Here is a 17,441-nt window from a genome sequence, read left to right as displayed (position 1 = left end):
ATAAAAATGAAGGGATTTTATATTGCTAAAGAACTAAGAAGAATGGGTTGTGTGATGTTTGAAGAAATACGGCTGAATAGTTGGTTATCTTTCTTTATTAGGGTTTTCATGTTTCAGGAAAGATAAAAATTATAGCTGGGGCAGAATTTTATGATTCCAGCAATAAATTACTCAACATAATACTGTGAGGCTTGCCCAATACGCACACATTTGTACTTTTGTGTATAATTAAAAAAATAAATAAAACCAACCCAGATTCTGACTCTCCATATAAACTCACAGAAAAACATCTGGCACAGTCTGTAAACAACTGGCTGATAATTCACAGAAATTCCCTTTCCAGAAAACATTTTTCTATTGATTGTATCTAGTGATAAAACATTTCTAGTCTTAAAGATATTTTGTATTTAAACAGTTTGTACATTTTTTCTTTTTTAATTAGAGAAATCATAGAAGTAATAAATGATGACACGATTATGTCAAACAACCCAAAAGTGTCTGGGAAAATAATTTTATTTACCCTCAGCTACCCTTGCTTTCAGCCATCAATCCCACTTCCCTCTCAAGAGCTAACTACTAATTACAGTTTGGAGTTTATATTTTCAAACCATTTTCTAGGAGTTCAGTAATATATACAATGTATGTGTGTATTCATAACTAGTTTTTTGGTAAACATCAAAGGGTATCAAAGTATTAATTTTTCTGACATGCCTACATATTAATCATCATGTCTTTTAGATCTTTTCAGTTTGTATGTATATATCTACCTCATTCTTTTAACAGCTACATTGTAACCATTCTCCACATCATGAATATTTTCATTGTTTCTCATGCTCATCATTGCAAATTGCATCCTTACATAAGTATTTGTGTGTGTGTGTATTTACATGCACACACATCTGTCTTTGTGAAAGACGTGCATTTCCTTTGCACAAAATTCTAGCAGTGGAAAGGCTGAATTTCCATAATGTTCATTTTTAAAAACAATGTGTTTTTAAGCTAGCATTCTATATAACTTCATTGTTTTCATTAAGTAATTCACTCCAAGTAAGCTTTAAGTTGTTGTTTCTTTTTAAATGTAATAAACATATATGTTCTTCAGAGGCAAGGTGTCTGATCTGATATCTATAATGAGTAAAGTGATTAACCATTCTGCTTTCTCTTTACAGAATAAACATTAGAAAATAATGTAAGCTATTGAATTGTTATCTTTTGAGTAAGTTTAACTATGGCTATATATTTAGATGGGATCTACCTCCTTCATATTCTTCAAAAGAAAATTATTTTTCAACAGCAATAATTTTGATATGAAAATCAAAAGAAAATTAATTTTCAACAGCAATTACTGTGATATGGAAATGTGTATTAATAAATATTTCTGTAACTTTATGAAACATATTAAACAACTCAGCCAAATATTTACTAATCTTCAAAATGTCAATTAGAATATTTTATTTATGATATTTGAAATGACAAGGAAAAATTATACTCAGTGGCTTTTCTGAGACAATGTTTTATAACTGAAAGGATTCATTAGCTCTGGAAGTTTGACTTTATGCTATTATTTGTGATTATTTACCTCTGTTTAACTTAAATACTAAAAATAAATTCATTTTTTTTGGTTAAAGTGATACACATATCTTTCAATGTTCTCATAAGCAACAATAATAAAAAAACTGCATTTATGTTAACAAAACAACCATAGATTTGGTAAAATATAAAAGTTAAAATTGAAAATAAGTGAAATACTGAAAATTTTTTATGTATTTACTGAAGGTATTCCACTGGTATTAAGATGAATACATATATAACTGGCAGAAGAAAGTGCGAGTTTCTTGAGTTTCATTCCATGTTCTTAATTAACTTCAGACGACTCAAATGACTTACCTTACCAGCGTCACAATCAGTTCCATCCATTGGTGGATCTAGCTTCGTTCTGCATTCTTTCTCACCCTCTACCTTGCACCATAACCCTGTGCAAATAACATGCTGAAAACAAGGCCATAATAACTAATAAGGAGAGGCATCATATTTTTGAGGTGAAGTCAATAATTTTTGAGAAAGCTGTTTTGATAGAACAACAGAAATTGTCTGAAGAAAAATATGCTTTAGGTACTTTTCATATAAACTTATCATTGAAATAGCATATGGCTGATGTATAGTGATGAGAATATTGATACATGAAAAACAGAAAATCTGTTTAATATATTTAAATATTTGTACATTTCTTAAATAAGACACATGTGATTACTCAAGATTAAGTAGCTACAACAGAACAGTGTAGGCTAAAAACCATTATTTGTACCATTCCATGAACCAGGCTGGAAGAATAAAAGTGATGTGTTTGTGGTATGAATTTAGTGCCCGGTGTCCTAAAGCCTGTCCTCACTTATGCTCTGCTTTATGCTGAAAGGCCATGGTTAGTATTTCATTATTTCACCAAATAGCTTTGGCCCTCGACACAATACAGACTCTGTTATCAGTCATTTTCACCTCAGTCTGAATGAGTTCTAGGTCTCCAGGATACAATGAACTTTTTCCAGGGAAAAGTTAGAGGGAATAGCAAAAATCCTGGGATTGGGCAGCAGAGACATAGTGACCGTGAAAGAAGAGAACTCTGAAAACAGGCAGGAAGGAAGACTGTCAGAAACCTAAGCCCCAGCTCCAGTGGCTGCCATCCCAGAGACAGAATGAGGCACACAGGACCCATTCACATTTCATAGAAGTATGAAATCCATGAGGGACATTTAAAGGTGATTGGAGTAATGCAGAGTGAAGATGACTGCATTACCTATCCAGATACGTGGAGAAGGTGGAGGAAGACAGATCAATAAAGAGAATAAGTCATGGCAATGTGAAAGGCACAGTCTCAAATGAGATTTTAAAGTAAACAAGATTTTAAAGATTGAAAAACCAAGTCTTGAATACCACGAAGGACGAGGGACTCCATATTTGGAGGGAAAAAGAAGCCACTTAGCAGTTGACCAGCAGGTTGAGAAGATAAAAAGGCTATTTTAGGGGGTTTACTCTGATGGTATAGGCAAAATAGATGAAAAATCACCACAAAGTAAAAATTAGCTTATGACCCAAATTTATTAAATACTTTGGGAAAGATATTTAAATGAATGCTTTAAGCAGGTTAGTTACAATTCTAATACTGAATTTGTCACAAGGCCCCAAATAATATTTTCCTATTCTTTCTTTCTTTAAAAATATAATTTCTCAGGGCGCCTGGGTGGCTCAGTTGTTTAAGCGACTGCCTTCGGCTCAGGTCATGATCCTGGAGTCCCGGGATCGAGTTCCGCATCGGGCTCCCTGCTCAGCAGGGAGTCTGCCTCTCTCTCTGACCCTCCCCCCTCTCATGCTCTCTATCTCATTCTCTCTCTCAAATAAATAAATAAAATCTTTTAAAAAATAAATAAATAAAAATATAATTTCTCTTAAAATTTATATAATGTATGGCAAGAGTGGGATATATCCTATTCCCCTTATTTTATCTGCTGTGATAGCTTTTCCGCTTCAAAATACTTCATCCAAATATATTGCATTATATTTAGGCAATGATTTAGCTTAACTTACATGCTTTGTTTACATATAACATTTACCAAAAATTCATCCAGGGATTTATTTTAAAGAATGTCAATGTCTAAATCAAATTGCTTCTCTGCAATATTTTAGACTCTTTCAAATAAACAGATAGGTTTTTTATCATGTACTTTTGTGCACACATTTATATTTGAATTAATGGATCTCTAACCTAAGAATCATAGTTCCTAAATGTATTTTTCCCCTTAATACCTTTCTGTTAAGGTTGTCATTTAATCATGGGATCAAATGCTAAATTTGCCAACAAAGAACAAGTTTGCTTTATGTGTATTCAATAAATCTTAGCTGTATTATTACATGAGTTATTTTTGCCAAGCTCATTAGTTAACAAATGCATATTGAACAAAAAAGCAAATCTTGTATACTGTAGTTTTATAATAATACTGATTTACTGAACACTGTTGGTGGTCTAAATTCTGACCTTCCACTATTATCTGCTATTCAAAACAGCAGGTACTCTAATTGATTCCCACTTGAGGCGCTGGGAGCATAAAAGCAAACTTGGCAGCTTTTCAAGATAAGCACAATCATGTAGAATAAATCTCTCAGAGAGGAGATCTCTTTACCCTTTATGTTCTGCAGGTCCAGGGATCTTATGGGAAGTAAATTACAGCCTCATTCTTAAAAATAACTCAGATTCAGGATTTCAAACTAAACTGTCAAAAGTAACACAAGAAAATGTTGAAGAAATGGTATGGACTGTTTTCACCTTGAGAAGTAGAATATCTCAGATGTGGATATGAAGGCTAATATCAAGCCCTTCTTAAGATATTACAAGGATACTATTAAGGGGCAAGGGACACCTGGGTGGCTCAGTCGGTTAAGGGTCCAACTCCTGATTTTGGCTCAGGTCATGATCTCATAGTCCTGAGATCCATCCCTGCCTCAGGCTCCCCACTCCGTATATGTTAGGCTAGAGTCAAATTTTTTTTTTTTAATAAGCCAATTGCTTTTTTTTTTTTAAGATTTTATTTATTTATTTGACACAGAGAGAGACAGCAAGAGAGGGAACACAAGCAGGGGGAGTGGGAGAGGGAGAAGCAGGCTTCCCGCCGAGCAGGGAACTGAGCCACCCAGGCGCCCCAGAGTCAAATAATTTTTGCAACTGAATTGCTAAAAGCACTTAATGTATCAATTAAGAAAAGAACTTTAAAACTTCAAATTCAAAGCTTTGCATAGGAATCCAGGACAGAAATGCACACCTCAGCTTTTCCTAGAAAACTAATAAATAATAATGCAACATTCTTTTTTAAAATTCTTCCATAATAAGAAAAGACCATTAAAAGCATATAACAGGAATTTGGATGTTTATCTCAAGTAGGCTTTTTAAAATGTTTACACAAAAATACCATATAGTTTAAATGAAATAATTTAAGTGGAAGATTAATTGTCCATGTATAAAAATCATAAATTTTATCTTCAAAGATAACCTATACTCATATCTTTCTTTATAACAAATAGTTACATTAAGATGTTCTGAAATTTATGTCAAAATAAAAAAATCTTGGGGTGCCTGGGTGGCTCCGTCAGTTAAGCATCTGCCTTCGGCTCAAATCATGATCCCAGGGGTCCTAGGATCGAGCCCCGCATTGGGTCCCTGCTCAGCGGGAAGCCTGCTTCTCCCTCTCCCACTCCCCCTGCTTGTGTTCCCTCTCTCGCTGTGTCTCTCCCTGTCAAATAAATAAATAAAATCTTTAAAAAATTTTTTTAAATTAAAAAAATAAAAAAAATCTTAGGTGCATACATATGGAAGTAACAATTAAATCTTGTATATGTAACTCCTTGTTCTACCACTTATATTATCTTCCAAAATACAATTTCAATAAGTTAACATTTGGTTGCAAATGTAATTCAGTATGGGATAATATTATTAAAAACATTCATTTCCATCACAGATCATCATAGTACTTTTAAGGGTAGAAGAGAAGAAAAAGGGGGAGAAGGGTATTTTAAAACACAGAAAACAAAGACTCTAAGGGAATAATAAAAAGGAGGAATATAGTTCTTTGTAAATACTAATAAAATGGAAAATTAATAAAGAAAAGAGAGAAGGTAAAAAAAAAACACCCTACTATTAGGAATAAAATGAAGGTATAGCTACAGATAATGTCAAGTTTAAACAAATAAAAAGATATGGACAACTTTCTGCCAATAAACTTGACAACTTACAGGAAATGAAAAGATATTTTTAAAAACTTACTAAAAACTTACTAAAATGGACTGAAGAAGAAAAAGAGAAGCAGAACTATTCTGTAACAATAAAATAGCTAAAAGTGATTGTTAAATATCTTCCCACAAAGGATACATCTGGTCCAAAAACTAACAGTCTTTCAAAAAACTTAGATTCTCATTTTATGTGAGCTCTCTAGAGAAGAGAAAAAGAAGGAACACGTTTGAACACACTTACAATATCCAAACTAGACAAGGATTTCAAAAGAAAATGAAAACAGTAATCTACCTTATTTATTAATCTAGATTTAAATATGCTAGATTAAATATGCTAAGTTTTAACAGCAAAGCATTAAAAAAATGCAATGCCATGGCCAAGTTGGGTTTTTCTTCAGAACACAAGGTTACTATAATATCAGAGATTTGATGAATATAATCAAGTGCATCAATAACTTTAAAATCTATGATTTCTGTATCTATGGTACAAAGTACATAATGCAATTCAGTATCTATTCATTAAAAAAAAAATCTTAGCAAACTAGCCACTGAAAGAAATGTCTTCACAATTACTGGACACCTATGAAACTCTACAACAAACAGCATGAAAAAGAGTGAAATGTTGAAAGTTTTCTTTTAAAATTAGGAAAATGGCAAAGATAGCATCTTGACACCCACATCAGCAAGTGAGTACATGGTGTATTCAAACTGGCAAGAGGAAAAAAATAACTGTCAATGTAAACTCCTGAACTCAGCTAAAATTTTATTCAAGACTGACAGTTAAATAAAGAGTCTTTCCAGGAAACAAAAACTGAATATTTACCACCAACCAATCTTCTCAAAAAGGAACTTCTAACTGATGTATTTCAAGAAGGAATATGATCTCATAGGAAAGGACTGAAAAACAACAGTGAGCAAAGAGACTGATAAAAATGAGGATAAGTCTAAATAAATGTTGAATATGGAAAGCAACAATAATTGGATTTTAGCCAATGTTATAAAACTTCCTCATAGGGGGAAAAAAATACTAGAAATGTAGCTTATTTACATCTCAAAAACTTTATTCTTTAACAGAGAAGATTTGGCCCTTGGCAGTCAAATAAGCTTGATGTTTTTTCTCTTTTCCCTCCTCTACTCCAAATATTTCAAGATCTTTAGTGGCAGAAGTTGAGTAGCAGACATGGGGAAAAATGCAGTCCAAGCCCAGCCAAAAAAATGAGGCGGCAAGCTGCAAAGGACTCCTGAACAGAACACATCAGAAAGTATGAAAGAGAGAGTCAGGAGTGAGAAGAAATGTAGAGAAAGGAAGACTTTCAGGACCTAGTTAATGAAGCTCCAAAGAAAAGAAAAAGAATGTAAAGTAAAAAGGAACTCTCTGAAATATTTCAAAGAAAAATGATGCGGAAATCCCTAGTATGAAAGAGAGAGAAAAAATAAAAAGATTCCCCTTTTGCAATGGTGGAGTCAGTTCCCCAAGGCCAACCATCTTGTAGATCACAACAATCATTTGTGGGCAGAATACAAAAAACAACCACCTGCTGGTTCTGGAGAATGAACAGAGGTAGGTGAACTTTTTAGGGGAGCTGAAGGGATTGGCACAAGTTGCGTTTACCACCTTTGTAGCTTTGATCTGACCATGGGCTGTGGTCATGGCATGACACTAAATGGCTAAAGCAACAGTGAGAAACATGCCATCTTTTTAGACTCGTGAAGACAGACACTGCTGTGGTGAAAGCTGTCAAAAACTGACTGGCCAATCTCAAAAGGAAGAGAGAGAAGCCTGTCATCAGCTTGCACCTGACCCACACATCCAGAGAACACACTCCGTATAGGCTAGATAAGGAAAAAGTGGACTGAAGGTATGAGCTGTTGTCCATGGTGGGTAAGACAAAGTTTCCAGTTTGAATCTAACACTTAATTCTCTGGGGAGGGGTAGGGGTTGTGGATGAGTGCGGAGAGGAGATACTCTTTAGAGGAATATAACAGAATTCAGAGTACCTGCAACAGGGTCAGCAAACTTACTCTGTAAAGTGCCAAAGAGTATATATTTTAGGCTTGTGGCCATATGGTCTCTGTTGCAACTATTCAACACTGTCACTGTAGCTTGAAGGTGGCCAAAGAGAACATATGAACAAATGGGGGTGACTGTGTTCTAGTAAAACTTTATTTACAAAAGCAGGGAGCCAGTCCCCAGGCCACAGTTTGTAGGAAATTAATGTATTAATATATAATGTGTTAATGTACTCATATTGCAGAACAAAACATGTCTACACAAATATTTATTCACAAGTGATCAGAGTAGCCTTACTCATAATAGCTAACATCCCAGATGTCTACTAAGGGGTGAGTTAATAAAGAAAATAGGTTATCTACCAGTGGAATACTATTTACCATGAGAGAAAAAGACTGATTCCTGATACACATAAAAGCATATATTGAATGTATGATTTTTGAATGCAGGGGGAAAACATGGTTTCTCTAATAGGAAGTGGTAAAAGAGAAAAAGAGGAAAAATAGAATATAAATATGAAACACTAACACAAAACAGGTTGACAGAATTAAAATTCCAAATAAAACTAATTTAAATAAATGCAAAAATGTTAAATTAGCTGATGAAAATACAAAAAAAACCCCTATTACATTGATTTAAACAGAAAAATACTGCTTTTCTCTAGTAGACATATCTATATCTAGATCCATAGCCATAGGTATATTTATATCTGGAAAGGCTGAAGATAGAGGTATGGAAAATATTAGCCAGAATAGAAGTTTTAATGCCAGACAAAATAGATTTTAAGGCACAAGTCATAATAAAATAGAAAAGGAAAAAAGGATCAAGCAAATGAAAAACTGTGTGTATATACCTAGTAATATAAATCAACATTATTTAATATATATAATTCTCTGCATGAATAAATTAAAAAACAAATCCAAAATGTCTCTGGTGCTAAAGAAATATTTAAGCTAAAAGAAAGGGAAGGTACTATATAACATTTTAATTCCAAAGTAGGGAAGAATGCGTAGAAGATGGAAAAACAAGGAAACAAACAAAATATATAAATAGCCCAACCTTCATGGAAGAATTTGATGGATTCGTCCACCACAAAATTAAGAGACAAAGGACAGTGTATAAAAAGTTAGTACACACACAACAAACACACTATTGCTAAGGCATAAGGAATTTTTACCTAGAACATAGAACAGCAAATCAGCAAGAAAAAAGCCAGAAAACTGAAAAAATGGGTGAAAATGTAAATAGGCAATTTACAAAGATAGGGACTTAAAAAGATAAAAGCCCATGTCAGTAAAAAGTCATGGGAAAAAATGAGTTCTAGGAAAAGAAGCAGCTGGATTACGCGGTCAAGTAAGTTGCCATGAAACTCATGTCCTCACAGACTAGGCAGTGCTAAAGCTCGAAGGATAAGATTTAGCTTTGATTAGAATACGACACATTCAGAATCAATTCCTGGTAGTTCTAACCCACCATAGTTTTACTGCTCTTATAGGAAGGAAGGATTTAAAATTTGCAACTTCATCAATCTTTTTTTAAAATTTTATTATGTTATGTTAATCACCATACATTACATCATTAGTTTTTGATGTAGTGTTCCATGACTCATTGTTTGCGTATAACACCCAGTGCTCCATTCAGTATGTGCCCTCTTTAATACCCATCACCAGGCTAACCTGGCAACTTCATCAATCTTGACAACATGTTTTATCAGTGATGCTATCTTAATTGCCCTAACAATTACTAGCCATCGAGGGCTATTTGATGCCACGTCTTTTCAAGTCCAAATTCCTGTTGCCTCTGGAATTTCACAAGGCCAGATCAAAGACTCAGCCTTTTAGAATTCTTCATAATCTACCTCATTTCAATGGCAGCCTCTTCACTGGATCACATGAGAGGTTTTAGAAGTCCATTGCCTTTGATGTACCAATTCAATATAAGAAAAATGTGAAACTGGAACTTTCTTCATTACTTTTTTAAGTCACCATATGATTTGATCAAAGCAGGAAGCTTTCTATATGATATAATATACATCCAATTCACTATGTGCCTACTCCAAAACCAAAGGCAGATCCTTAGGTTTCCTGGAGGTCTTCAGGTTTTTAGCATACTTCCTTCTCACTCAAAAAATGCAACTCTCATGCAGCCACTCCTTACTGTTTCTAGGGAAACACCCATACTTCTGAATTCTGAGCCAGGGTAAGTAAGTTCAGGAAGCTACTATGATGACTTGATGCTGTTTGGAGCTGGCTCAGCCACAAGATGCCAGATGGCCTAGAAGTACCAACTACTTAGGACTCAGGAACCAGCCTTCAAGAAGTTAGCACATTAAGCCAGAAGAGTGAGCTATTATTACTGGAGGTTGAGTTGTTTCACAATCATTTAAATATTGTCTTTATGCCTCAACAGATGTCTATTCCTTTAAACATTTTGCAGATGTAAGTTACGATCCTAAGGGTAAATTTACATCATTAATTAGATCAGCATGTATGTAATGTTGGAGTCTCTAGCACTTGTGTATAACTATCTGTTTACACATATGGAAAGCCATATTTCTTAGCTAATTCAAATACTATGGACCAACTGCCATTGTCTCTAAGACTCTACCATGACACACATGTAGAAGAGTTGCTATGAATCCTCACTCCATGCAACCTGATACTTATTTATAATTGATGGGAAATGGGATGATCATAGGATGCCTGATTAACTCACATATAAGATGTGAAACATAAGCCATCTGTACTTATAGTTGGTTTTTGTGTAATCACTGAGTTAATACTGAATAACATTTAGTTTATCTTAATGCTATCCTGACGTATGATATATCCAAGACTTGACTATGAGTGAAAATTTAGAATCATTATTCCATCATTCAACTGGTTCACTTCTTCATTCAACATATATTTTTTGAGCACTGTTTTAGGTGCCAGAGGAACAGTAATAAAAAGGACTGATAGATAATTTCTTCGATGTTACCAAGCCTGTCTTCTAAGAGACTTGTTTTGTTTATAAAGGCTGGATGACTGACTAGCAGATGTGGTGACTGCATGTGTATCCACGTGTGTGGCTTAACCAGGAGAACTCTCCAATATTCTACACTTCACAACTATTTCCCTTATATTTTTAAGTTATACCTCCTGACACTTACATGTTCAGGGATTTCCAGATGGCTCCAACTCACAGAGTACCAAATCTTGTGGGAAAAACAAATAAATTACATATTCTCAGACTTCTTTTTACTCTGCTCTTTTCCGCCTTTTCATTTCCACTTTGAAAAATGTCTTCACTGAGCCTCCATGATCTTGCTTTCTCTTGGTTCTGTTCCTACCAACAGATGTCTTCAGAGTTTTACTTGTTGGTTTCTCCTTATGTTCCTCGTCTCCAAATATGGTAGTCACCAACTTCTCTGTCTCTCCCTTGTCATTTTTATCTAACTCCATTCCTGCTGTAATCATCTAGTATCACATCTTCATTATCACCTACTTATTGATGACTTCCACATAAATATCTATCCCGGACCAACTTACAGCTCTAGCTGGATATTTAATGAGCATCTTAAACTTGAAACATGACTAAAACTTCATTCCAGGGCATTCTGCTTTCTCTTTTCTCTTTCCATATTCCTCCCACGATAAATGCATAGCCTGCTCTCTCACTGCCTTCAGATCTCAAAATAAATGTCACTTTCTCCAGGAGGCCTTCCCAGATCACCCTATAGAAAATAACATCACTCCTACCCTCCCAATCCCTGGTTTTACTCCTTATTCTTCTTACCTGGGTTTACACCTCTCCAAAACATTTATTACCAACTGACATGTTATAAATGTATTTGCTAATATGTATTTATAAATGTTTTCGCCTGTTTTTTGCAACAAAAATGTAAGCTCCATGAAAGGTGGGGGTCTTCGTTTCCTGCTCTATTATTAGTGTACAAAGCTGTGCTTGAAAAGTAGTTGGAACTCAAAGAAATATTTATAAACCAGTGACTATATTTGTAAATAATCTCTTCAATGGCTCTATTGATCTAGGCACTACACTTTGTACTCTGCACTAATTTGGAATTGAACTCATGATTTTCAGGAGTTGTATCAGAAAATGATTGTGGAATCACAGAGGTCCATTCTCTTAGCTCTAAGACTCAGAAAGATAACATAGTCCAACTTTTTGTTTTATAGAGTGTGTCTTAAAGAGAAAAAAATTTTTGACTAAGGCTACACAACTAATAAGAGGCAGAAGCATTATTAAAGACTGGGTTCATGGCCCTCCAACCAGTGTTCTTCAATCAAACCCTGACCCAGAGGTGTTGCTTTTCCACAGCAGTCCAATTCTTTCAGGATTGTTTTAAAAATAATTTTTAAGAAATATTACACACAGATAGAAATAAAGAAGAAACTGATTTTATCAATAAAAATGTCAGACACATAAAACTTGAGGGTAAAAAAAGAATATTTCTGAATACCTGAAACTTAATTTTATTTACAAAATGCCTAGTTAAAAATACAGCAACATCCTAGGACACTGAGAAATACAGATTTAAAATCCTATAATAAACACTTACATTTTCAGAGATGGAAGAAACTCCATGCAGGTAGGTTAGTGAGAAATAACATATAATAGAGGAGAATAGCTTAGAAAAATAAAATAAGTCAATTAAGATATTTCTTAACCCTGATGATGCAGATGCTATAGCAGAAGAAACGAAGTCAGTTAAATAAACAGGATATGATTTATGATTTTTTTTTTTTGAGACACAGAGAGAGCATGTGATGGGGGTGTCAGGGAAGGGCAGAGGAAGAGGGAGAGAGACAATCTTAAGCAGGCTCCATGCTCAGTGCAGAGCCCAATGTGGGGCTTAGTCTCATGATCCTGAGATCATGACCTGAGCTGAAATCAAGAGTCAGACACTGAACCGACTGAACCACACAGGCACCCTGGGATCTGATCTATGATTTTAACCCTTAAAGAAGTTTGAGTTCCCTAAGAGGCAGTAAAGCACAGTGGTCAAAATGTACTCCATTGTTTGGATCTGCACCTAACCCTCCCTCCTGATGGGTATAAGAACTTAACAGTTATTTAACTTCTACAGGCCTCAAATTTTGTTTGTAAAATTTGTTGTAAAACAGGGCCAAGTAATAACTATGGCATATAATATCTATAGGAATCAAATTAGATCACAAATATAATTAATGTACTATGAGGCATTTTTTGAGAGTTCAAAATATTGTAGAATGGTATTAGTACGATTTAACTAACTGCAATATAAAATAATTTCTAAAAGCTCTTAAATACAATGCTTGTGAAAAATAATCTAAAATTTACCAAAATCATGTTTGCAGTTGATCATTTGCAGAGTTTTTCTAACACTTGGGGTGCCTTCTAAAACATGAAAATTTTACATTTATCAGCACTATCAATTCTCTATATCGCATGAACTGAAACTACCTCCCACATAATACTACAATGGGGAGCAGAAAGAGCCTAGTCTGTTTTCCAAAACAATGCTAATCTCAGCACATGGAAATGTACCTCAAAACACTCGTTTTGCCATGAAGATTTAAGAAGGAAGACTATAACCCACTTTTTTGATTGTCTGAAGGCCCAGAATGAGAACAGTGAACAAGAAGGTCAGGGAGGTATCAGGGGCAGATTGTACAGAGCCAAGTTGCCTACTATTGAATCATCACACCTGAGACTAAGTCTCAAGGACCTATAACTTTGCCACATACAAACCCTTGGGAACCAGCTCACAATCACACACCTACACCAGCAGTTCCTTTTTTTTTTTTTAAAGATTTATGCCTGTGTGTGTGTGTGTGTGTGTGTGTGAGAGAGAGAGAGAGAGAGAGAGGAGGGGCAGAGAGAGAGAATCTCAAGCAGACTCCACACTGAGCATGGATCCTGACGCAGGGCTCGATCTCACAACCTCAGATCAGGACCTGAGCCAAAACCAAGATCAGTTGCTTAACTGACTGAGCCACCCAGCCACCCTGCCAACAGTTCCTTTTGAGCTCCACTATTGCCAGATGGATTCTATAGTCTACACATTTTTTGACATGTCACATTTAAGGCAGCTCCAACTCCTTCATACATTCACTTATATTAATCTTAAGTCAAACGCTCACTGAATGCCTGCCATGTGCCAGCCGCTGGGCTAGATGCTGAAGAAATGCTCTCTGCCCTCCTGGAGCTTATCCACCAGTGTGGGAAATGGATAAGAAGAAAATGGTAAGTAAAAAACTCCTTGGATAAGAACTACAAAGAAGAGAAAGCATCAAATATTTCATAATGCCGTATGCTTTTTTACTTATAATGGATTTTAATTATGCTGCTAGTACTTCAAAACAGCATTATCTTCAACAAAGCCAAAATCCTTTGAGGCAATCATAGAAACTCAGGTAGAATGAAATACAGCTACCAACTAACTCTAAGCATGACTATCAGTTTATTCCTGCAATACAAAGTGTGTGTGTGTGTTTGTGTGTGTGTGTGTGTGTGTGTGTGTGTGTTGGGAATAGGTGGGAATAGATGGGCAAGTAGGGGATGGGCAGCCAAAAGAAAAAAGAAAAGAAAGAAGGGAAAGTAAGAAGAGCTAAAATTCTTATATCAATTAAGAAGGTCATTTTGCTCAGTCTTTCAGACTTCATATTTTCTAGACTGATACCATTTGCCTCTCTGAATAATTAGTGACCATTTGCGTATTAATATATAGATATTACAAAGTTTACCATCATATATTTACCCCTTTCCTGTAGTTCAACTATTTAAAAATGTACTCTCTAGTTTTTGTTCTGGTAGAACATATTTTTAACACTTTATTTTCAGGGTTAAAAGATATAATTCTTCCTCTCCAATTACATGTTCATGTATCTTTTCCACTATATTTTCACCCGGTTACCTACCATGTAAGAAAGTAAGAGATTTAAAATAGAAGCACTGAACTGGCACAATATAAATACTTCCTTGACTTCAGTGCCCATTTCTGAAATTGAAATTCTTGGGTCATTCCTTCCTGACTTAGATTAAATGTCCACACCTTATTTCCATCACTTCTAGAAGTGCTAGGGGAAAAAATGCAATAACCTTTTCTTAGAAAACCTCTCTTTCCAAGATTGGGGTGCTCTCAAAAGAGCCACAAACTCTGAAATAAAGTTACCTTTCCTACCTCCAATCAATGCTTCTAAACAATGAATGTGAACATACACTTAAAAAATCGCATCTGGACACAACCCTTACCTGCATCTCTTGACAAAAGGAAGCCAATGGCCCAAAGAGAATCTGACATTGCTCGTCAGCGGTGTATGTCATCCCTGGCAACTTGGAGGGAACCATCACGGAATTGACACTCTGGGGGTTTGTCTGTAGCAAGCAGTTACTGGCCTTTGATCTGGCAAAATGCAGATGTGTGTAAAATTTTGAATTTCATGTAAAAACTTGTTATAATTAGCATAGCAACAGGAAACATTTTTATAATGTTAAAAATATGTTCTTACTTTGATTTATAAGTTCTACTGAATATCCATAGAAATCATCCCCTATATGAGAATCATTTATGTACAACTATATAAGATAATCCTAATAATAATAATATTCAAGTTAACAGAATGTTTTGTATTATAAAGGTCTTTCATAGGTCTTTCAGCTAAGCTACATAACACGGTAAGGTGATTATTATTATACACACTTATAAGATGAAGAAGCTCAGACTAGGAGCGTAACTTGCCCAAAAATAATGTGTAAAGGTAAGAAATCAATTATATTGGGGGGCTGAGAGAATATATGGAAGGCTCTGTCAAGTGAGTATTAATAGTACCGATACTTTAGTATTTGACATTGTAATACAACTTCCATTTACGAGGTGACATTTAATTTTATCATGCATCTGATTCTTGTGAAGGCCATACAATATCACGCATGTTCCTTAGGAACTACTCAAGGGTTACTGTTGCAGTGAGGTGGTGAGATTAGGTATTACAGGTTCTGCATACTGTTCTCTACATCATTCACAGAATGTACTGCACATAGCTCACACCAGAGTTATGGTATGGTAGAAAACATTGTATTTTGGTGGATTTTAATATTCATTGAACAGAAAAAACAGGCTTGCCAATTGAAATGGTATGGAAACCTGAATAAAATTTATCTGTATAGTGAACTTAGCTAGCTAGGTGCTCCTCTCTACCTTCGTGAGACTTGTGCATACTTGAAGCATCTCTCACTCACTTTGTATATCATGTACTATTTCAACTGCTCCTTTAATACCAAAGGGATAAGTAAATAACAAGGGCTTTAAAATGAAAAATAAAACAATAATAATATTTTTCATTTCTTTTTCCAACCAGAGAGAAACTGCTCCCGCTGTTGAAAGTGGGAAAGACGAGAATGAGGACTATTACAATGGTGACAACGATGTATTAATGAAAAAAATTCAGAGTTTAGAAGTATCACAATGGAAGAGTGGAGCTTGTGTTAAAGAGGTTCTTTGTGATAACGGATGTGCTGAGTGATGAGCAATGAGAATGTTTCCACGGGGAAATTTTGAAGAGGCAATTAAATACTGTGACAGATAATTTTCCAATCTTACAAATCATCTTGCTCATTCTTTTATAAGAAAATGTGGAAACTAAGAAGCAGATGGGTTAAATAATATGTTCCAAATCACACTATGAGTCAGTGGGAGAGCCAGCATTGGAACCGACTGCCTTGATCCTTAATCTGGTGTCCTCTCCACTCTACCGTGCCACCTTCCCTGGTTGGTAGCAGAAGCAGGCACAGGTAAACATTGACAATACAACAATAGTAAATGACCTCAGTACCTTAGAAATCTTTCCAAATCTTCCTTGCTACATCGGGACCATGAAACATCACCAAGATTTTGTCCTTTAATCCATTCACCAGACATGATATGAAGACCATCAGCACATGATGGGTGGTCATTGTCATGATTAATGCCCATGCTGATTCAGAATATAATTAAAATAAAAAATTACATTAGATAAGTATGTCTTAACTTTTTATAATGGCAATAAAATAACAGATAAATACTTAAAATAATGGGAGATGAATTGGTTTAAAAGGTCAAAAATAAAACCAGGTTTCAGATTGATTTATTTTTTAAAATTTTGTTATTTTGTTAAAGGTAAATATTTTTATTTAGTAAAAAACATTTTCCCAATCTATCTGGTAAATAACATATTTAGTCACCTTTATCAAAATGATCTGTAGATAAATTTTTCACAGAGTAGTATATATGAAACACATAGAAATAGTTAAGCTTCTATTCAACCATACAAAATTCTTGTTCTTGCCTGGAGATCCTTTATTCATACCTTCTATCAAATCTGAAACCACATTAAAACTATTATTTTCCCCATCTGCTTCATTAGACTGCCTTCTTCCACTCATCATATAACAAAAACTGTCCCTGGGAAACCTTCCCATTCCTGGCCATCTTTATTTTTTCTAGTGAATCTTGAAGCTGTTGCTTTAAGTTGAAACTCTATTTAAAAATCTGACTTATCTCCAAATGGATGTACTAGGAGAATGTTAAATTCAATATGTGGAAAAACTGCTCTCACTATTTTCTCTTTCAAACCTCTACTTACTCCTATATTCTATTTTTCCTTCACTCTCTTCTTTGTGCCTTTGCTGGCCACCC

General features: G+C 34.9%; 1 protein-coding gene across 1 annotated transcript in view; it reads right to left on the bottom strand.

Moving 5' to 3' along the window:
• ADAMTS19 (ADAM metallopeptidase with thrombospondin type 1 motif 19) overlaps positions 1–17,441 on the bottom strand; it is a 257,812-nt gene that overhangs the window by 94,905 nt on the left and 145,466 nt on the right. Inside the window, 3 exon segments of the mRNA XM_021701899.1 lie at positions 1,888–1,989; positions 15,020–15,170; positions 16,600–16,740. Of these exon segments, the coding sequence (XP_021557574.1) occupies positions 1,888–1,989; positions 15,020–15,170; positions 16,600–16,740 (394 nt within the window).

The sequence above is a fragment of the Neomonachus schauinslandi genome, chromosome 7 (genome assembly GCF_002201575.2).
Source record: "Neomonachus schauinslandi chromosome 7, ASM220157v2, whole genome shotgun sequence".
Classification (NCBI taxonomy): Eukaryota; Metazoa; Chordata; class Mammalia; order Carnivora; family Phocidae; genus Neomonachus; species Neomonachus schauinslandi.
The sequence above is the reverse complement of the archived record's forward strand: the minus strand, read 5'-3'. Positions and strand labels throughout refer to the sequence as shown.